Genomic DNA, 22,870 nt, shown 5'->3' on the forward strand with positions numbered 1-22,870 from the left:
AAACTGCATTTTGGAGAGCCCCTGGAGTGCAGCATCTCTCATTCAGGCTCTTACAGGGGCAGAGCAGGATCGGGGTGGTAGCACCGCTGTTCCCAACAATGGTGACCATTAATTATCACCTGAGATGGGCCCTGCTCTCCCGGAGATGGCTGAGCCCTCGGAAGGCTTTCCTTGCTCTGCCCTGCTTGTCTGCACAGCTTCTGATTCACCTGCTCACCTCTCTCCATGGCACCCGCCGAGTTCGTGCCTTTTGTCCCTTCCCATTGTGAAAAATGCATATTTTATGATTGGCTATTTGCAAATATTAAAATGAATATTATATGTGTTATGTTAGAAAGTTATGCAGTATTTTCTTAAGTAGTGTGTTAAATATGTTTTAGGTTATAACATAATGTTAAAATAGAAACTATGCTATGTAAGATACTTTTTTAAAGGAAGGACTTGCACTGATAGCAACTACAGGACACCTACATCTTTCAGAGAAAACAAATTTATTGCTCCATGATCAGAAGAAACAACCTTCTTCCTGCCTCACTCAGGCTTGAAGTCACCGTCAGGATTCAGAGGAAGTTGACACTGACCAGAGAGAATCCTGTGTTTGAATGGAATTTATGCATCATGTATGAGATGTATGAATATGCAACAGGTTATTGTTTTTAAGGATTAACATGTGTCCTTTTGCGGGCTTATGCTGCCCAGAAAAATGTACCCTGATGTCGGTAACTCTTTGTTTCTACTGTCCCATATTGTCCTAATTCAACATTTTTATTACTCTAATTATATTGCTAGATTTATAACCATTTTATTACTATCAAACTTTGAAAATTTTAAAAACAAATGATTGGCGTTTTTCACACCCTTTTGTCCCGGCCCCTCTGCTGAGGGCGAGGAGCGGCTGAGCCCCGGCAGTGCCCCCATCCCTGCCCTGCCCTGGGGGAACGCGAGGGGCTCTGCCCACAGAGAGCCCCCTCCTCCTGCACCCCGGGCGTCTCCTCCTCACGGCGACCGCAGAGTTTGTGTTTTATTTCATTTTACACAGCGCACGCCCGGAGGGGCGGCCTGAGGGGCACCGCTGCAGGCCACTCCCTCGGGCCGGCACCGGCGCTGGAGCAGAACCAAAGGCGGCGGGGACAGAAACCCCAGCCCGAAGCGCTTTGGGTCGGAGGCGGCCGGAGCAGCGCCGCGAGGAGAGCCCAGGGGGGCTGGAGCCGGACACGCGGAGCCACAGGCGGCCGCTCCCCGGCAGCACCGGGAGCGCCGCCCTTCCCTACGTGCCGCTCCGCGGACCCCGCGCACGGCGCTCTGCTGACGTCACGGCGCACAGCCAATGAGGAGGCGAGGAGCGCGGCCTGCCCGTGTTTGAATTGCGCGGCCGGTGGATGGCGGTTGGTGCGGGAGAGCGACCGAGAGACAGAGCCCGGGACGGTGCGGGCACGGCCTGGGGGTGAGAGAGAGAGAGACCGGGAACGGCCGAGGGCACGGCCCGGGGCTGACAGAGACCGGGAACAGCCGAGGGCACGGCCCAGGGCTGACAGAGACCAGGAACGGCCCAGGGCACGGCCCGGGGTGACACCGGGCACGGGCACGGGCCCGGGCCCAGCCCGCAGGGTGAGTGCCGGGGGTGAACCCGGGGAGGGAAAGGCCCGGCCCGCAGGGGGAGCGGGTGCCGGGCAGGCTGAGCGGGCGGCCCGGGGGATTCTCCGGCCGCAGGGCCCAGCCTGGCGGCGTGCCCCCAGGAAGAGCCGCGTGGGGTGGGTGAGGAGGGGCCGGGAGAGCCGGGCGGGTCTGGGAGGGGCGCGGCTGAGGGAGGCGAGCCGGCCCTGGAGCGCCGGCGGCGGCGCTGGGAGCCTGCACCGTGTCCCTGCTCGGGGCGAGCCAGCAGCGCGCTGCCAACAGCAGCAATGGGCTGTTTAAAGGGAATGGGCTGTTTAAAGGGAATTCCGCTTTGGGGCCGGTTACTGCATCCCCTGTACTGCGGGGCACGTTAACGTAAATCCCGCTTTAACTCTCTTTAAATGTACGCGCGACGTGCCTGGGTCAGTCCAGGGAGGGCAACACGGGCAGCTCCTCTTTGTGCTGAAGAGCAAAAAGACTGCTCGCCTTGGTCCACAGAAATGCGGTGCCTCCTCTGAAAGCTTGGTCTGTATAAAGGAAAGCCTGTAGGCCATGTAATACTTCACATTCTGAAATAAACTCGAGAATTCCCTGGGGCAGTGCTGGTTGCTTCCTTTCTGGAAGCTGTGCTGAGCTAAGGCACTTTTCGAGGCCATTGCAGAGTTTGCCAAAGTCTCCTTGGGGCAGCCCTTGGGCCCAGCACAGGGGCCTGAGCAAATGCCTGAACTGCTTGGAAGAGTGAAAGGCTCCTCTTGCAAATAAAACCTCTCTTGTGTGCTGCAGAAAGGATTCGGCTGCTGGATCTGAAAGGGTGCTGGGAGTGGAGCTGGGGAGCAGAAGGGATGACTCCTGCCAAGGAAGAAGATGTCTGCAGCCATGTCAAAGTGGTGGTGCGGGTGCGCCCAGAGAGCCAGAAGGAGAAGCAGGGCAGCTTCAGCAGGGTGGTCCGTGTCATCGACCAGCACGTGCTGGTCTTTGATCCTAAGGAGGAGGAAGTCAGCTTCTTCAACAGGAAGAGAGTGACCCACAGGGATATTAACAAAAGGCAAAGGAAGGATCTTAAGTTCATGTTTGATGCCATTTTTGACGACAGCTCATCCCAGTTGGAAGTTTTTGAGCATACTACCAAAAATCTAATTGATGGTTTCCTAAATGGGTATAACTGTACAGGTAACTTTGTTATTTATCTTCTTTAATTAAAAAAAACTTAAGGGAATTTCTCCAAATTTCTACTGTTCTGTCCAGTGGCTGCAGAGCCGTTAAAAAAGCCTGAGATAGGAATAAAACATTGTGGTTTAATTCGTAGATATGAAAGGCTGACTTTTTAGTCTATGGAAGTTAGGATAGCTCTACTCTATTTTAAAACTAAGTTTGTGTTAAGGTTATGATAGACTTGGGAAGTTTATCTGAAATATATGTGCTAATGGGAATCGTCTAGAGTTATTCAAGCAGGAGCAGTTCTGTCACTGAGTGTGTGACATAACCTGCTTTATGAACTCTTCAAGATCTTGGGGTTTTTTAATTGGCTGCTGGAACATGGTGGGGAAATTAAATGCTTATCAGCAGTAAGTTGATGGCTTAGGGTTATGAGAGTAAGTAAATAATATTTTCATGAGACGTATCAGTGAATGAATTTTGAACTGAAGATTCACGAGTGTTTTTTGGAAACATCTCGCTCTAATTATAGATCTGAAAGGTAAAGGCTAAGAAACTTTATCCATTTATGAAACAGTTGTGCAGAATGACAGAGGTCTGTGAATAGTCATTTCACTTTGGTCTTCCTGGTTAGCTTACAAATAAATTACATGTGGTTTTGCTTTATTGTTTTTTGGGGAAAATTCAGTGCTTGCATATGGTGCAACAGGAGCTGGAAAGACTCATACAATGTTAGGTTCTCCTGAAGACCCTGGAGTCATGTATTTAACCATGGTGACACTTTATAAACGCATGGATCAAATCAAAGATGATAAAACATGTGACGTTGCTGTCTCTTATTTAGAGGTGAGTTCCTGCATTTGCTGTGTTGCTTTTAATAAATCATATTTTATAAATAAAAACAAGCTGGTTTTGCTTTCCTCTGGTCCCTTCTGGGGCTTGCCAAAATGTGTCCTTCCAGGAGTGGAACTGTGTTGTGCTCTGCAAGCTTGGTGTTTCTGGGCACCTGTCACTGATTTACAGAAGGCTGCCTGAAAACAACCACCACTTCTAATATTTTTACTGATTGTTCATGATTTGTGTCTTGCTGACCAATTAGGTGCCTCTCAGCATCTGTTGATGTGTACAAGAAAATATCTTTTCAGGGTAATGTTTTAGGACTTCACAGTAACATCCTATAACTCTGGAAAAGCACAACAAAATGATGTTGTTTTTACAAGGACATGTTTTGGCACCACTGCTGAATGGTGCTAGTGAAATGGTTATCTTTTTAGCTCCCTCAAAGTCTTCATGGACTCTAGGTGGTATTTGGGAGGGGTAGAAGGAGATGGGGAAAGTTTGCATTGCCATATGCTTTCACAGATGAAGAAATCAGAGATTGAAAAATTTTAACACAAGTAGCTTTGAACAAAGAAATGTTGCAGAAGCATGGATCATGATGTACAGTGGAGAAAAATAAATGCTTGTTGCAAAACTGAGTTTTGTTAAAGAAAGTAATTCTTTTCAATGAAGAATTATTATTTACTAAAAAGAATTACTCCTAAAATCTAAAAAGAAATCATATGAATTGAATATTTTAAGCTCGGTATAGGAAAAATGTAAAAAAATTATAGCATGAATTCACTGCTTTGTCTTAAAGGAGTATTAAAAAAGTCTGCTGATTTCTGTTGATTTAATTCTGTCAGCTATGAGAGGATATGTTAACAAAATCTTGTAAATTCCCTTTCAAAGGTTTACAATGAACAGATTCGTGATCTGCTGGTCAACTCTGGACCTCTGGCTGTTCGTGAGGATGGCCAGCAAGGGGTGATAGTTCAAGGTCTGACATTGCATCAGGTATGTCAATATCTCTAGAAACTTAAAATGTGCTTGAGATATTTGAGAAACATTCCCATTGTTCTGCAAGTTGTATGGAATTTAGGCATTTCCTACTGGGTTTTTTCCTGGCCATGAGCACCAGGAACTTGAAAATCTAATGAATTAATTAGAAGCACATTGTGGATAAAACCTGCTAGTCTCATTGAATGCAAATATAAAAGCATTCAGTCCTTGTTATTAAAAAGGTACAATTGGCTTGATGCTCATCCAGCAGATTTTGGAAGATTTCTCTTTTGGGCTAAAATATCTTGGCATTGCCTTCATTACCACCTTGGAGTGCTCTACACAGCTGTGAAGTCTAAAGGTTGTTTTTGTTTGTAAATAACCATATTTCAAGAGGTCCATGTTAAATTATTTTTCCAGGCCAGCACAGCAATTCTTAGGTAAGGTCAGTGATAGAATTTAATTTTCCAATCTGAATATCAGTTGCTGTGGACCCATTTTCTTGCTGTGTATGTTACATGCTCTGACAGGACACAGTAGTCTAAGTTTATATTCTAGCCTCTGTGAACATCCTTCTTCCCAAACCTTGAGTTTTGTGAGGAAAATCTTTTCTTGTACCTAATGCATTCAATAGTGTGATATACTAAGTCCAGACATTCTTAAAAAAAGCTGGTTCTAACTATGGAGAATCTTTCATATTTGTTTAAATTCTAAACTAAAAATATTTGCTGATTTAAGTTACTGCACTTAAGTGCTTCTCATACCTTACTGCTTTTCAGCTGAGAATATTTGTTTGGAGTGCCTTTTTTTGAAGGTGAATGTTGATGTGTTTTAGAATCAGCGTGTTCCTATAGTTGTTGGAAAAGAAAATAAACCTGTGTTTGTCATGTGCTCTATTCTTCAAGCCTAAATCAGCAGAGGAAATCCTTCAGATGTTGGATTATGGGAACAAAAATAGGACCCAGCATCCCACAGATGTGAATGCCTCCTCTTCCCGGTCCCATGCTGTCTTTCAGGTGAGGTGATCCAGCCAGAAACAGTGGCCATTACTGCCAGTTGCAGGTTTTGTTTAAAGATGGATACAAGGGAAGTTTTTAAACTGTGTTGAACCTCAGTTTGGGGAAGAGGGGGTTGAAGGTTTTCAGTTTACTCTCCTTGGTACTCCTTATTCCTTGGAAGGATGTAATGCTTGTTAGGGTTTATGTTGGAAAAAAGGAATTTGGTGAAAAGATCTCTAATTCCAATTGTTTGAGCTTATATATATATAAAATATGTGTTTATATCTTCTTAACTTATATTCCTTGGAAGAAATAACTTATGTAAAAATGGTAATTTAAAGCTTTAATAGACTTCCATATTGTAATTTTATAAACTGAAAGGTATTGGTGGGGTTTTTTTAATGCTTTCTGGTATCATCATGTTACTTAGCATTTCTTTGGGAAAAATAATTTACAGAATGCAGTTATGTCTGACTATAAACTAAGAATCTCAAGTAGTACTTTCTTATTTTACTTTCTTGGTTAATGTTAATTTCTACAATAAAGTGATTTCCTAATATCCTGCTATGGATCAAGTTTTAGAAAATTGAAATGATGCTTCTTAGTTTTCAGAAATGAGTTTTGAATGAGCTGTACAAATATGCTAAAACTTAAGACTTCTCCAAAGATTTTTGGGGTTGGCTACACTGCCTTTTTCATCTGACTTCTCTTTTTAAATACAACCTGTGATGTTTAAAAACTAGTCCTGTTATCAACAATGTCTTTTTTTTCCTGTATGTTGTTACATACTGCAAAGCAGTATCTTGAATTATTTATTTGTTCTACTCTGGGTTGAAAAATCTTACAAGACATTTGATTCTGGTCCTTGCATTAGAGCACTAAACTGTTGGGAAGTTTTTAACAGTATCTACAGACTTAGACAATGCTAAATAACTATAACAAAGTTCTGAAAGTATGGAACAGAGCAAAAGCCATTACCTCTCTAAAAGCTTCTGTTTTCTATATACCTTAAACTTATGTTAGCAATTGCCCTTCCTGTTTTGAATTTCCCCAGAGGCCTGCCCTTGTTGTGCACTGTACAGGGTTGCACAAAGAGTTCTTTTGAAGTGGTTTGGCTTGAGAGCTGCATTGTCATGGATGTGTGCTGCCTTCAGAAAGGCTCCAGGTGCAGTGGAGGGAACTGCTGCTTTCTGCTTGTTTCCCTGCTGCTGGGATCTCTTACCTCCCTCACCTCTTGGGAAAAAGCTCTGCATTTTATTACCTGGCAGCCTTTTTCTCAGTGCATTTCTACAAGTGGCAAGCAATTAAATAAATCATTTCAGTCCCTCATATATTTCCACAAATCCGTGACATTCTGCATAATGAAATTGTGTCTTTGTTTGCAGAGATGTAAGTGGTGAGAAATTCCCAGTGCTGTCGTGATTGCTCTTTATTTTTAAAGTTTCTATTATTTTAAGAGCTGGTTTTTTGTAGAGATAGGTTATTTTTGGCTTTTCTTGTTAACTTTATGGGATGAGGATATTTTCTGAAACTGACTCAGAAATTGGTAAGTCTTGGCCCAGGACATTCTGAGCTGATTTTAAAGATGCAAGTTTTGCTTTACTGTACCATATGTCTTAGGTTTGAAATATCTATCTGGGTCAGGCACTTACTGCATCTGAGAGGAAAATCTGAATTGCTACACTGTTCTATTGAGAGTGTTCTGCTTTGGGGCATTTCCTGTATCTTTTGAATTTTTACAAAAGCTTGAGTCATACAACAGAGTTTGGCTGTCACTCTACCTTTCCCTCCTTCATTAATGATAGTTACTGTGTTGTTCTGGTAGCCTGTTCCCAGCCTGAGGTTCTTTTTTCTTTTGTCTATTATACTGGAAACAGTACAACTGAACTTAGTTGTACTGTTTGATATAGAAACATATCTGTTTGAAATAGATTTACATTTCATGGTAAGTCACAGGAATTTTATTTTATTCTTTCACGATACTTGTCAATCTGTTTTCTGTTAGAAACTTGTGATGAAGCCTTATTGTGAAGGCTTCATTTCTCATGCACAAAGCTTAAAGCTGCAGAAGTGGTGAGTCTCTACTAGTCAGTCACCTAGTGTTGATGGCAGCTCTTTGCAAATCCACTGTCCAGAAAGGCATTCATGAATGTGTCACTAACCATTAGCCCTATTAACAAGTGGCAGGGCACTCAATACAAGAGAAGGGGAAATAAATACTGTATAAAGTAGAAAGCCACCTAAGGATAACTTTGCTTCTTCTTACTGACTGTATATTCATGCTTTTCCTGCCTCCTTATAAACCTGAAGAAAAAGTACCTTCACCAGCAGAAACATTTAGTTCTTTGTACATCTTGTTACTGTGAAATTTTAGGGAAGATGGGATGAAGACAAGACAAGCAAGTGGCTTCAGGAGGCATCACATTTGAAAAGATCCTGGAGTGTATTTTCACAGCAGTAAATGAGTTGTTTCCTATTAATGGAAGATGCAATTAAATCTAAATCACTGAAGGATCAGCCTTTTCCTGGTTTATCCCTATGCATCTCTTTATGGTGTACTCCTAAATGTGCATTTGAAAAAGGAACACCTCTTTCAATTTCAAGTTCAGGAGCGTAATATGCATTTTGGTGGAGAAGAGGAGCTGTGAAATTCGTTTTTCCTGTAAAAAAACCCTCACTTACCTTTGCCACTTTGAGAGCATGGGCCAGTTGGTCATTTAATCCTCTGCAGCAGGATGGGAGAGAGAATCAGGAGTAAAAAAAGGAGGTACCTTGTGATTCAGTTAAGTGAAGGCAAAGTGGCAGGACATCCAATACAAATGTCTTAAAACAGTTGTTACACTGTGGAATTAATTTACTGCTTAGATTAATTAGTGGTTACTTTTTAATTGTTTTCTTCTTTTTTTTTTTTTTTAATTGTAGATTTACCTACGGCAGCAAGATAAAACAGCTAGTATTAATCAAAATATTCGTATTGCCAAAATGTCTCTGATTGACCTGGCAGGGTCTGAACGGGCCAAAGCAACCAGTGCCAAGGGGGCTCGCTTTGTGGAAGGAACAAATATTAACAGGTCCCTGCTTGCTCTTGGAAATGTCATTAATGCACTGGCAGATCCTAAGGTAGGTGCTGCTCCCCCATGCAGTTCAGAAACCAGTTTAAAAAGTGCTCAGCTGATGGAATAATGTGGTTTACATTGTTGATGCTACTCACATCATCATTCTCATATAATATTTGTCTTAAGGGTTTCTACCATCATATGTGTGATAGCTGAAAGACAGTCCCAGTGAGAAAAAAATTCTCAAAACTTATGTGCAGCTGCCTAAGGATAGTATCAAAGATGAATGGTACCTGCTTTTCTTATCTTCAAAATCGAGCATATGTAGAGAAGCTTGCATGAGTACATGAATAACCTTACAATTAACCTTTAATCTTAGGGGGGAGCAGCTTTTGTAGGAAAAAACAGTATCTCTTCCAAGTAGTTCTTTTGGGATCTCACATACATCCATACACACACACCTCCCTGCTCAAAGCAATGAGTCAGTCTCCTGATCTGTCTCACCAGCTCCAGGCAAGGAATAGGTACAATTGTGTAGGAGAATGATAAAACCTCCTGAACCTTTGCATAAGTGAAGTGCATTGTCTACCATAACACTCTTTTTGTCCTTCTGCTCAACTAGCAAATGCCTCCTTCAAATATGCCGGCAGAAAATCAGATTAAATTTCCCTTCCTGATGCTGCATGTCCTCATCACCATCTTGTTGGAGGGGAAGGTGGAGTTTAACATCTGTACTGCAGACATATGGAAGAATCACATTGATTTACTTGATATGGGATTGGGTTCCTAGTGACCAAACTTGGTATAAAGAGATGAAAATTCTGTAGCTTCACAAAGCAGAGTATGTGTTGCCTGGAAAGGTGTGCAATCTCCATCCTTGGAGGTAATCAAAACCCTTCTGGGTGGAGTCCTTGCCATCTTAGTCTAGCTGACTCTGCTTTGAGCAGAGGGATTGAACTAGAAGGATTTTAGAGGTCCTTCCCAATCTGGATGATTTTGTAAACTGAATGTAATTTAATGTAGTTTACTTTTTCTCTGTTAGCTGCCCCATCGCAGAAATAGGAGTTACATATCCAGACATCAGGAAATAACCTAGCAAATACACGTGTTGCAAAGGTGTTGAACAGTTCCAAGAGACTTAAACTGTTTAAGATGTACAGATACTTCAAAGAAAAATTACTTGTGTCAAAGAAAATTTTCATGGCTGTTTGTTATGGTTTGTGGTACTGTTGAAATTCTAAGCAGACTTTTATTTGAAGTACAGTTTAATAAACCATGCAAATATCTCTCACTCTTCTTAGAGCAAGAAGCACATTCCTTATCGAAACAGCAAGCTGACTCGTTTACTGAAGGATTCTCTTGGAGGAAATTGCAGAACAATCATGATAGCTGCTATTAGCCCATCCTCTTTGTTTTATGATGATACCTACAACACTCTGAAGTATGCAAACCGAGCCAAGGATATCAAATCTTCTGTGAGTATATTGCTTTTACTGATCTCTTGTCAAAGTACAATAATCTAGTATTAAAAGAAAAATTACTTCTTTTGGAATATTATATTTTCCTTCACTTGTGACTCAAAAATTTGTTCTGTTCCATCTTCTTTCTTTATGGTAAACTCCTCTTTATCTGACTGATAGGTATAGTAGATACAAAGTAGATCTGAGATCTGGCCTAAAAGCAGCATAGCTTTGTTAATGATATGATGCTGCCAGTTTGAAACAGTTTGTTTTGTGAGCATGAGATTTACAAATAATCCTCAGCCAGTAGAATTCACATCCTTCTTTACTGTTTTGCTCTTACTTTCTCAGAGAACTGTAGTGTACATTAAAGAAATTTCTGACCAGTTGTACAAGAACCAGTCCAGGGTTGTACAGGTAGACTTCAGCTGGAGTCAAGAAGCTCAGTGAGATTGTCTTGATAAATGAAAAACTGGCATGTCCTTTTCTGCTCTCTATTGTTTAATTTCATTTTTCCTTATCTTTTTTATTGCAGCTCCTAATTCTCTTTATATAATACAGGGTTCACTGTAGTTTCCATTTGTTGTGTACTTAAAGGTAGCTTTTATAATAAAATGCACAAGACAGACATTTAAATAGTAAAACTAATCTGAATAAATGCAAAATGTGCTTGCATATGTAAATGTAATTATTCTTGGTTTGTTGAGGGAAATGTCCTGGCCATGGGTGTGCAACAGATGACAGCAAAAGCTGACAGTCATATTCTCATTGTGCAAGTCAGAATTTTATTAATCTCTTTCCTCATAACATAGTGCATGTTTAACTCTGTGCTACATCTACAGACTGTGCTTATTATGCATGAAAACATGAAGGAGCTGCCTTTAAATTCTGACTTGTTTCTTTACAGTTGAAGAGCAACGTTGTTAGTTTGGACAGTCACATAAGCCAGTATGCTAAAATTTGCAATGAACAAAAGAAAGAGGTACGTATAAAATCTGTTGTGAAGAGGTTGAAAGGTTAACTGTTAACTTTGAATATAAAAAAATAGTTAATCTGATGAAATCTATAAGGGTCTAATGGATTTTGAAGTAAGAAAATTTTGTCTTCTAAGAGGAATATCACCTGCTGCCATTTGTAAAGCTGTTCAATATCAGCACAGAATGATAGTTTGGGAAATAAACCAAAAACCATATTTCAATTAAAGGATGCTTCTTTTGGTTTAGATCCTCATGTTGAAGGAGAAACTGAGAGAATACGAAGAAAAGCAAGCAAGCATTCCTGAAAATCATAATACTGCAGAACTTTCAAACCACCAGCGAATAGAAATAGAAAGGTAAATGAATCACATTTGCTTCCAAGCTGGAGTTTGTCTAAATTGTAAAAGCATTTGTAAAACAAACCTACTCTTTACAGTATTGGTTTTCCCATTTTAACATTGCTTTACTTAGCTCAAGGTATGGCTTTGCCTAACGTGTTGTTTCTGTTCAGAACAACTTGGTGGTGGTTTTGAAACGAAAGGGGAGGACGTAGGAAATGCCATGTGACAGGAAGGAGCATCTGAGTGCTGGCTCCCAGCACAGCTCCTGAGCAGGTTGTGTTTGTGGGTAGGCAGAATGTCGTTTGCATAAATGACAGCAGCTCTGCCACTCTTGGCAGGCACTAGCTCAAGTGGGATCTTTCCTGCAAGGCTTGAGAGAGACAAAACCTGCAAGTTTTTCTACAAAGGGTTCACTTTATGTTTGTAGATTGCTTCTTTTCTATTGCTTTAATATTTCTTGGCCTCTTTTTCTTCTTGGTAGTGTTCCTGTCTATCTTTTCTCTTGTGACAGTCTCATGAGAGAACACAAAGTGTAGCAAACTAAAATGAGAAGTATCAATTTGTTGCAGAAAATCGTTGTATTCCATGAAGGGGGTAGGTTTTGGAGAGAAAGACTTTCGGGATGGTCTCTGTATATCTCATCTTTCTGACAATTACTCGCCTAAGTTGATTCAACTAACTTTTTTTTTATTTGGCCCTTTGAATGTGCTGGTTTTTAACCTGGAAAACTTTCTGAGGTGTAGTAAGAAACCATTCAAAGCAAGATATTCTCTAACTGCATTTTATTTTAGTGGCATTGCAGACATTTCAATAAACCCTTTCATTCAGGTTATTTAAATTAAATTTTCAAAAGAAGTGTGGGCTTCTAAGTCATGTTGATAGTTCTGACAGTTTTCCTGCATATTTTTGCACTGTATGTCTTTAAGATTGATTTAATTTCCTGTGATTTGCCCTTTATTTCATTCTTTGTGTGTGGGAAGAGTCAGCCAAGGGCAAGGTCTCTAAAATATCTTTTCAAAAGGCTGGATGTATTCTCTGCCAAGGTTTGCTGGTCAGAGAATGTTTGTTATGGCAAATCCAAAGGGCCACATGTAAACCTGTCCCAGTCCCTCTGGATGTCAGAAATTATGTGCATGTCTCATTTCTTCCTTCTCATGAGTATCCTGCTAGGTTCACCATACTGTTGTGGTGTGGGTAAGGAATTGATTTCTCCCATTCATTTACAGGTTTTGAAGATATTGTGCTGTCTTCTCCCTTTTAGTTGGGACAGGGAAGAGAGCCTTGTCCATGATCTTGTGTTTAGGTCCAACCACCCATGGTTTTTGCATCACTGAAGAAGCATCACTTGGTTCTTCAAACCTAAAAGTCATTCATCCTTCTGCTAAAACTTGGAGATGGGTTGTGTGCCAACCCTTCAAGTCTTGAGCCTCTTAGGGTAGACAGTGGGCACTGGCTCCAGAGCTACAATCAGCAGGTCCTTGAGCTCTTGGACACCAGGTAGTCTAGGGGGGTTCATAGCCTCAGTGTGCCTACAGGGTAACTTTGTAATTTCTACAGTGCAGACCAGAGGGTAAAGGTAGCTCCTGAAGAACAGAAATGTGCTAATTGAAAGGCTGAATCCACAAAGGCTTCTGTACTTGATGCTGTATTTGGAACCCTGGTGAATATAAGTACACAAAAGGTTGGTTTTCCAGCAGCGGCTCCTCATAAGGAGGGTACAAAGAAGCAGAATCTCCACCCTCACCTGAATTATGCCCAGATTTTTACTGTGATGGAAACTGGGAGCATTCACTTTGATTCCTTATTGCTATGTTTCCCAAGCAGCTGGCAGGAAGCATGTTTCTGTGGAGGACAAAAGCTCTCAAGGCAGTGCAATCAGGAGTATAGCTGTATAGATAGAAACAGTGTAGGGTAGGAGCTCTGATACTCTGCAGCTGGCTGTTTCATTGTTATAGAATCTTTTAGGTTAGAAAAGACCTCAAAGATCATAGACTCCAACCATTAACCTGTTATTGTTCCTTAAAGAAATAGCTCTTATAAATTCTGTGAGTGTTTTAGTTCACTTTTTTTTTACCTAGATATGATAGCATCCTCTAGACACTCAGTGAAAAGCTCTTGTATTGCTAAATCTGTGGAGAAGAATTATTTTCTTAATTCTGTTTCTTTTTAAAAGGCAAGTGATAAAACACTCAGAATAGAATAAAAGACTTTGTTATTCAAACTTTAGACTGTGAAATAGAATTGCTACTTCTGAAACACTGGCAAGTCACTTACATGACAAGAATGTCTCTTGAGCTTGTTCTGGAGTTGAACATGGGTTTTTTAGCATTTTTACAGTTTTTAATTTTATGAGGTTTTTTAATACTAAAAACTATAACCTCAAATGTTGCATGTCTTTAGAACACTTGCATGTTAAGCTTTTCATTTTTGTGTAAAGTTGTAACAACATAGGATGTAATGAAATACTTTGTATATGTGGTTGGTTATTATTGAGCTGTACAGTATCTTTTTGGCCATTCTCTACTGTACATTTTCAGTGTTCAGGAGTGAAGTGAAGAGGTGCCACCAGTGGCAGTTACATGGCAGTATGGCAATGCTTCCAGGACTGGTTCTTGTTACTCTGACTTGTGTTGCAGACTAGGGCTACCCAGAGAAGTGGTTACTCAATAACTCCTCGAGTACCATCTACCACAATTTGGTTTTCCCCCCATTAGCCTAGCATGTGTTAAAACATGGTGAATGTTCTGATTTTTGTCCTCCATGAGTGATGGAGATTGTACAGCTCCTTCAGGGAAAGTGAGCATCCCAAGACCTTTGTGGTTCTCCTTTTCTTTGAGGATAGCTTGCAGGGTTTTGAGCACCTTGTGTCTATGGCAACAGTAGTCTGACCTGTTTAATAAATAGATGTAAGAAGTAGAGAACATAGGTGTTTAGTATCTTCTGGAGTTAGAGAAAGCCATCTGAAGCTCCTTCACATGAGCCTTTTAAATCCCAGTGTTGTCTTCATAAATATAACAGGATTTATTTTCAGTGACTCTCAAAATTTCCCATTCCATTTTCAGTTCAAATACATGAAATTCTTACTGATGTACTGACATTTTATTTAGTGCCTATCTGTATTAGGCTTTACTCATTTCCTTTTCATTTCTTTATATTTATTTTAGTAATCTGGATTTAAAAAAATTCCCCTTCCAAAGAGATGGTCATAAAAAGTCTTCAGTAAATAATTGATTATTATCCTTTGGGTTTAGGTACAAAGAAATACTTAAAAATGTTTTTACAAATCGTGAGGAAATCAGAAAAGAGTACCTCAAGGTGGAGAAGAAACTGAAAGAAAATACACTAAAGAAATATTACCAGAATCAATGTCATGAACAAATTCAACTGATATGCTCTGAAGAAAGAGTAGAAAAGGTGAGTTTTCTGTAATGTAGCACAGGGTATCATCTCTTCATTTGGGTATAATTGTGTTAATTTTTCTTAAGTAATTGTATAATGAATTAATGCATGAATATTTCATTCAAATGGGACACACAGATTATCACTCCTCTGTGACTGTTGATGTAGTGATCTAATTTTTGAGGTCAAGGGCAGAGTATGGCTGTCTTCTAAATAGAAAAGGGCACCCTCTGCCTTTTTAGGACACTACCTTGCTTTTATCCAACTTGCTCTTGCTGGGTTTGTGCCTTCTAGTTGTCATATTTCAGAAACAATGCAAACATCAGAAGAGTTTGACATTTGGAGGTAGAGGATTTTCCTTTTTACTCAATGCTTTATCCTTTAGCACGCTTTTTGTAGGACATACTCGACTTACTAGGAATTACTTGGTTATGTTATATAAAAGTAAGGAAAAAAATCTTTATATATAAAAAAAAATTGGTGAACATAATTTGCAAGTTTTCACCTTAAATGCTGATGATTTGGGGGGTGGGATTTTTTTTTTTTCAGGCCACTTGCAAGCGGGATCTAAGGCTTTCAGCACTGAACAGCCACTATGTACGCATGCAGAAGAAGAAGGAAGAGCAGAGCCATCTCTTTGAGGAGAACACCAAGTGGCTGCACCGTGTGGAAAATGAAATGCGCCTCCTGGGTCAAGATGGGTGCCTCCCCAAAGTAAAACACCTTGCACTTTGTCATGGTTGGGCATGGGGGAGAATTGGAAAAAGGGTAAAACCTCCCAGTTAGGAACAGCTTAATAATTGAAATTAAGTGTATGGAAAGAGGATGCAGAAAGAGGCAGATGTGTTTGGGCATGCATGGATAAGCATCCATGTGGGCCTGTTGGACTTTTAATGCTGATTGCAGCACACACACAAACTATTGGTCAAAGGAATCTACAAGTTTATATTTATGCATGTAAATAAAAAAGCAAATAATTAATACTTTTCTACTCTTCTAAACATTATTATAATAATATAGGTCCACTCCATCTTTACTGATCTAATATTATTTTTAGTTGAAGTTTTAGTTTCTTTCTACCAGTTTGATGTACAGCTGTTTGATTTTCATTTTTTATTCCTAATTTCCTAAAGGAACTTTGTCAAGATCTGCAGTATTGCCATTTAAACCTAGAAGTTCAGGCCCTTAAAGCCCAGATTGAACACATGTTGGCTCTGGTGTCCCTTCAAGATCGGTATAACAAGCAAACAGAAAAGTAAGTATGGTTTCATGGCAGGTGGGATAAGACATTCTGACTTGTAACTTGAAAATACCTATTTAGAGAATTTAGTTTTAATTGAAACAGAAGCTAGGTTCTTCTCAAACTTGTTTTCTGGATTAAAATTGTGTTTTCTTAAGGGAACTTGTCTTGCCTCTTGCTGTTTTACAGAGTACTAAATACTGCACTTCCAGTGCTTCGCAAGCAACACTTGATGTTGAAAGAAGCTGGGTTGACAAATGACCTAAGTGAGACTGAATATGCAGAGGTTGAGCAGCTGATTCAAAGACAAAAATCAGTAGCTTGGGCTGACCAGACTGAAGAAAAGGATCAAAATCAAAACCATGAAGTAGAAATGTCAGCTATCTTTTCATTCCCACAGCTTGTGAGCAGACCAAACACCCCATGCAGTAAGTATATAATTAATTTTTTCTCTGTTGGAAGTACTTTTAAATATCTCCTGCAACAGTCAGATATCATCCATAAACACAGATTGCACTTCTGCAGACACTGAAGCCAAATGTAAAATTGATTCTCAGACCCACTTTCTATAAATTTTGCACCATTCTTAATTGGATATGAGAAAGTAATTTACTTTTTCAATGGCTAGACACACACTGCAACAGATTAATTCATCCTCTTCTTCTTATAATGTACCCCATGTATCAATGTTCAGAGATCCTGTGAGTGCTATTAAAAATTGCATTTCAATCTTTCATGTGACATTGATGGGAAAGGAATCAGTGTTAGTTGGTTATAATTCTGTTAAAGTGACTTGAAACATTAGGCAGATATAGTTTTCTGTAGTTTCTAATAGCCTTGGGGGAGATGAGATTTACTATTAATTACAGGTTCACTTGGAAGCAATTTAGTACAATATTTTAGGAGTTTCTGATTCCAAGAATCAAAGGATTCACCGTATCCACCATGGAACTGACTTTTGCTATATCCTGATGGCCCCAGTTTTTCCCCATAATTCTATATAGCTGGCTTTTCTTCTTTAGCTGTGAAGGGAGTTGCCCTGGAGCATGGTCTGGGTAAAAAGGGATGAAGAATCCTTATAGACAGTGCTGTTCTGATGGATTACACGCCAAATTTCATCCTGATAGTGCAACTGCTGTGAGGCCCATGCTTGTGTTTTGTGCTGTGGACAGGGAGCACTCAACACCCTGAGGCTTTCTCATTACTGCCAGTAATCCATAACTGACAGACATCCCTAGGTAACTAGGGAAAAAGACATAAATACTGCTTCAAAAATCCTTCAGCTTCTCAAAAGCTGCTAGTCCCAAAAAGAGCATTGACTCCTGGTGAAGAGTGAAATGAGTTCCCTCCTTTTGAGAGCTTCATGCTGCTCTACAGCTGGAGAATTATTTTATCCAAACCACGTGTTGCCCCTCTGCTCATAAGGAGTGTCTGTGATTTTTGGCACGTGTTCGTGTTGCTCTTGATGGTACCCCATAGTTGATACACAGTGTTTCACTGGCTGCACTGTGAAGTTCAGACTGCCTTGGCAGTGGGCTGGACTGGTTTGCTGTGCTTTGTTTGTCTTTTGGTTGGTTTAGTGGTTTTACTCCTGAGTGGCATTGGTTTGATTTTAGTTTGGGTTGGTTTTTCTTGTTAATGTGTGTTTGCTTTTGTTTCTACAGAGAGGAGGAAAAGCAAGTTAGCAGATTTGCATGCTTACACTTCTTGTTCTGCCCATGTCAGTCAGGAATTCGTTCAGCAAGGGTGAAAGCTGGTATTTATTTTACATCATTGGCATATGGTTTTAGATACTGGGGTTTTGGGGTAAAGGTACTACTCTTTTTTCTGACAGAATAGGTAGGGACACTAGACCAGAAGCTCTGTAATATCCTTTGTAAGGAAATATTGATTGTAATGATTCTGTCTTGTCATATGTAGGTTATCATTCTTGTGAATTTCAGTTTCTGATGCTAGTAAGCTGTGTTAGAGCTCTTGATTAATCTACTTCTTTTCTACCTTTCTTGAAGTTTTGTGATGGAAGAGGCCTCATCAGCTCTTAGTGAAATCAATACTGAAATTACTCTTATTTAAATGCCACATGAACTATTAAAACATGAACATTTCATTTTATTAAAGTCATTAGACATTATTTAAGGGAATTTTCAAAACCTTATGTGTAGGTTTTCCAATTCTTCTATTATCCTCAAGTTTTTGTACTTTATGTTCAAGTAGGTAAATGATTTTCAGTTTCCAGCTAAGACAGACTTTTTTCAGTTGTAAATGGTGTCTTTGCCTGAAGATTATCACAAAAATATTTTGTGGCATTTTTATGATTTTTATTTGCTTTGTGGTCTTTGGAAAAGGAAATAGGAGGCTTTGCTGTTACTCCTTTCCCCCTCTCAATAGCTGCAGGATACAACATGGTAGAAACAACTGTTCTCCAAATTTTGCAACCTTGAGGGAAAGATTACCTAAAATACTAATGGTGTTGATAGAATCATTTCAATACAAGTGGGGGGGGGGGAAAAAGTAATCCACTTACTAATGCTTGAGGGTTTTTTTTCTGTTCAGCACAAACACAACCAAATTTCTCCTCTTCAATTGTTTGTTTGTTTGATGGCAATGCAATGATTCCTTGCTATGAAATATAAGTCTGGAGCATTTAGATTGAGGAAGAGAGTTTACTAGGTCTGCTAGTAACAAATCTCAGGTGTTGCTTTGAAGCTATGTTAACACATTTGAAAGACAATTTTTGTGAAAAAAATCCCTCTGCAAAGATGAGATAGCACTAATGTATAAAACAAAAAGCATTATGAGAAAAATGGTAATTTCTCTTCAGTGTAGGCTTACAAAATAAATAATTGTATCTCTTGTGGTACTCAGAAGTATCTAGGGATGTGTGCAGTATCCATCCCTTATCCAATTTGGAAATTTCCATCATGAACCAACTACAGGTCCCTCTTTAGTTACTGTGTGTTGAAATTGGGAGGGATGCAGGAAACCATCAGTATTTAGACACTGCTGAATTCTCAGTGTTGCAGAACATGAGGCAGTAATCATTGCAGAAACTTTTCTAATGACACAAACTTTTGCCTGAGATTCTTTGAGAGAACCATGACAATGTTCAAATGCAAACTAATTGTTATTGGATGTTTTAATAAAAATTATATGTTCATAAAAATTTTATGTTTACATAAAAACTATAGTCTTCTAAGTCAAATAACTTTTCTGATTACAAGAACTTTGACTCTCCAAAAGGTCAAAGCAGCTACATAATTTCTGCAGAACAGGTATAATTATGAAAGCAGGACCTTTAAGGTCTTGTGTGTTTCTTTGGAATTGTCTGCATTTGTTTAACTGGGCCTGAAGAACAAAGTCAAACTAGTAATTGACGTGGGAAAAGAATCTGAAAATTGCAAAGAGAAGGATGGCAAGGGTGAAAGGGTGGGGGGATTTATTCTAGTTTTGTTACAAGTCTTCTACAGAAATAAGTTCTTGGAATATAATTCTAAATATTTTTACTTTATTATATTAATTGATTTTTATATTATCTTGTTGTAAGGTCCTTCTTCCAGTCAGGAGTTTGAAAATAGCAAAGAATTTCAGCTGATTTGCAGTAATGCCCAAGTCTTTGCTTGTAATGAAGATGACTTCCTTGGAAAGGGTCTCATATATTAAATAGTATTAAAGTCATAGTATGGGAGGAAAAGATAAAGAGGTTTTCTGGCCATTCATTCAATGTCTGTTTCTATGGTCAAATTATCAAGGTGGTCAATTCTTGTGAATCAGCTCTTGATTTCTAGTGAAAACTAATTGAAGTTCATGTGCTTTGCCAAAGTGAAGCCACATAGAGGGCTTCACTACAGGTGTTGACCTCTTTCTATCTTCTTTTTCCTTTAGCCTTTGAAGTCGTTAAACACCTTTTGTAAAATTCTGACCTTAATTAGAAATTAGATTTGTTGCTTTTTACAGAAAATGCTGGCTTTCCAATACCCTTTTTTTTTGACATATATTAATAATTTAGATTAAGCTTTTGTATGCTTAATGTAACTATAAGCATGCAATGTCATGAACAATTTAACTGTTTGTCTCAAAGAAAGCACATGCTGTGGAAACAAGTTCATTTAAGAATGTATTTGGGCACCCATTCTTAAGTGTTCATTAATGGGGAGCCATAGAGAATTCAGAGTTCAGCCTGATGGGTGGAGAGCTCTGACTGTTATTTGCAAGTATTTCTTTGAATGGGGATGTTCTTGGCAGTGTTTCAAGCATCCCATTTCCAGAAGCCTTACTGTACATTACCACTGAGAGGATGGAATTGATTTATAGGAAAAAAAAAAAAGGAATCCATTGCCTCCCCTTGTCACAAACGTTCTGATCTGAAAAGTCAATTTTTTATTTTACATGGCAGGAAAAATTGAGGTATAATTGCACATAGTAAAAGACTTTATTAAAAGTAGGAAAAGCATAAAATAAGAATGCATAAGAAAGATTTGCCTTGAATAAGAAAGATTTCTCTAAGCAGCTCTTCCATACTGTCTTAGGTGACTTCTGAGTGTTTTTCCTCATGCTGTGTAAAGCAGTACACCTGATCACTGGGACTTGCAAGAATGCAGCTTGGATTTGAGCCTTTTCCAGTTCACAGCTGTTGTTTGTGAACCTGTAGTGAAACTTGCCATCACAGTGATGATGCCTTTGGGTCCCAGGAATATGAAATAATTGAAATGCATTGAGTAGACCTCATTTGCAGTTTGGAATTCCATGAGTCAGTTGTTCAAGGAATGAAAACGCATGATTAGAATTGTAATTTGATCAATCAGTGGTAGCCCAGAAATGTTTATTGAAATGAATACATTAATATTTAATTTCACTTTAGCAGAACAACCTGCTAGACTTAATTTAGCACAGTTTCCAGAAATAATCCCCTTCTGCATGTATTAGCATGAGTTCCAGAAGAAGACAAGTCTTGGCCATTATTTTGTCCCTAATGTCAATTAGAACTAACTCAATTCATCAGAGCTGTTTTGCCATGAGCTCTGCTCACTTTTCCTGTGACTCATGTTTCACACATAGTGCACTCTGCTTCTGGTATTAGTGCCCAGGGCTGTAAATATCTGCTATTGCTATTTGTTGTCAGATAAATCAGTACTTGTGAGTAGTCTTTTGGGACAAATGATACCACAGACTTAGGACCAAAACCACCTCATGTCACTGGATGGAGGCAGTTGATCAGTGGGTGATGGCTTTTATGTTTAATATCTGAGTGAATCTCTTAAATAGTATCTTCAAGAATTTTGACAATTATCTTTTATAAACATCAGCCTGAAGTTAAGGATCAGCAAATATGTGATCTCTTCTCTAATACATATTTGAAATAATGTTTGTTTTTAAAGAGATGCATTGTAGCTGTGAAAGTACTAGTTGAGGAAATAAGACTTCCAAATTTTTCTTTTAAGCTACTTCATCAAGTTAACTGTGGCTGTTCTGTAAAGCATATAAGTGATTCATTTTGGTACATGAAATAAAAAATATTACTGAATTATGATGTTATTGATGCAAAAGATTGGAGTAGCTGTAAAACATGAAGCAAATATAGTCTATAAACATAATATCCCTGCCTTATTATGGAACATGTTTGAAATTATTTTCTTTATAGTTGGAGCATGTTGTTTATCTTTCAGTAGGAAAATAATGACAATATTTAATGATTACCATTAGCCATCCGTTCAGGAACTAGTTGGATTTGTGCTTGAAGGAAATATAAATAGCCCTACTTGGTTCTCCACTGTATCATCCTCAGTAGCAGGTATTTAAGAATGTGTGGAAGTAGTAGAGTTTCTGTAGCCACTTGTGTTGTCCAAGTCCCTTTTACATAAACTTCTCCATAGCAGCTATGAAAGGCACTTGCCAAAAAATTAGCAATTAGCTTCAGTATCTTGCTTCCTGAGTAAGGTGGAAATAGCAACACTGGCAGTTCTTTATTTTGTGGGTCCCAGTGTTTTTCTTGCTGTATGTTTATTTACCTGAGGTCATAACTGATTAGAGCTATATACAGACAAGAAGCTAAAGTGGAATTAGGATTTTGGAGTTGTTTTTGTCACGTCATATTTGGTTTATGTTTAGTGAAGCCAAGTTAAGTACAATATTGCTCGTTTGTTTACCTGTTAATGGTGTTAGGAGCACTCTAATATGCTCACAAAAAGCTGTGGGAAGGAACACTTCTTAAGTACCTTGTATTATTTCCAACACTTTAATGACAAGAAAAGCTTGTTGTGTTTTAACTTCGTTTTACAGTGAGTTTTATTCCAGAAATAAATAGATTTTAAAAATAGGTCTTTGTTTTTGCTAACAGCTTATATTTGCCTTTTATAGAATTCCTGCAACTATCATTATTAGTTTACTTGTATGACCGTAAAAATGCTCTCCAGTATGATGGAATTCATCAAATTATTTATGTTGGCAGTACTTTTGTGTTCTTTATGTATTTAGTTAATGATTTAAATGCTGGTATTTACAGTTAATTTGAAAATGCTTCCAATATTTAGGCCTGTAGAAGCTTCTAAACCTTGGCACTCCCACCAAAATGTTTCTCCATCAGACTTCCTTCTAGTAACTTTAGGACATTAGCAAAACCTCAGTGTCTTACAGTAAGCAAACTTTGTGAAACTGAAACCTCCCTGTCCTAATTTAGCAATGGACTAATAGAATTCTAACCATTATTTTTCCTGAAACAGACATTCAGATGCATATAAATAGGAGTGAAAACTAATAAATGAATATTTTAAATGTGTCCTGAGTCATTTAATGGATAGTTATTTCAAACACCA

The 22,870-nt window shown here is 39.0% G+C and overlaps 1 protein-coding gene across 1 annotated transcript in view; it reads left to right on the forward strand.

Annotated features, from left to right (window-relative positions):
• The first annotated feature begins 1,073 nt into the window (after window positions 1-1,073).
• The window catches only part of KIF18A (kinesin family member 18A), a 32,129-nt gene continuing 10,332 nt past the window's right edge, over window positions 1,074-22,870 (forward strand). The window contains exons 1-13 of the mRNA XM_071455280.1: window positions 1,074-1,444; window positions 2,398-2,784; window positions 3,458-3,615; window positions 4,501-4,605; window positions 5,496-5,606; window positions 8,511-8,708; window positions 9,946-10,119; window positions 11,012-11,086; window positions 11,328-11,437; window positions 14,674-14,836; window positions 15,371-15,535; window positions 15,955-16,076; window positions 16,251-16,489. Coding sequence (XP_071311381.1) covers window positions 2,457-2,784; window positions 3,458-3,615; window positions 4,501-4,605; window positions 5,496-5,606; window positions 8,511-8,708; window positions 9,946-10,119; window positions 11,012-11,086; window positions 11,328-11,437; window positions 14,674-14,836; window positions 15,371-15,535; window positions 15,955-16,076; window positions 16,251-16,489 — 1,948 coding nt within the window. The 5' untranslated portion in view covers window positions 1,074-1,444; window positions 2,398-2,456. The remainder of the gene's footprint in view (window positions 1,445-2,397; window positions 2,785-3,457; window positions 3,616-4,500; window positions 4,606-5,495; window positions 5,607-8,510; window positions 8,709-9,945; window positions 10,120-11,011; window positions 11,087-11,327; window positions 11,438-14,673; window positions 14,837-15,370; window positions 15,536-15,954; window positions 16,077-16,250; window positions 16,490-22,870) is intronic.

This window comes from Agelaius tricolor, unplaced genomic scaffold (assembly GCF_023055355.1).
Source record: "Agelaius tricolor isolate 1412-34295 unplaced genomic scaffold, bAgeTri1.0.p SCAF_46, whole genome shotgun sequence".
Lineage (NCBI taxonomy): Eukaryota > Metazoa > Chordata > Aves > Passeriformes > Icteridae > Agelaius > Agelaius tricolor.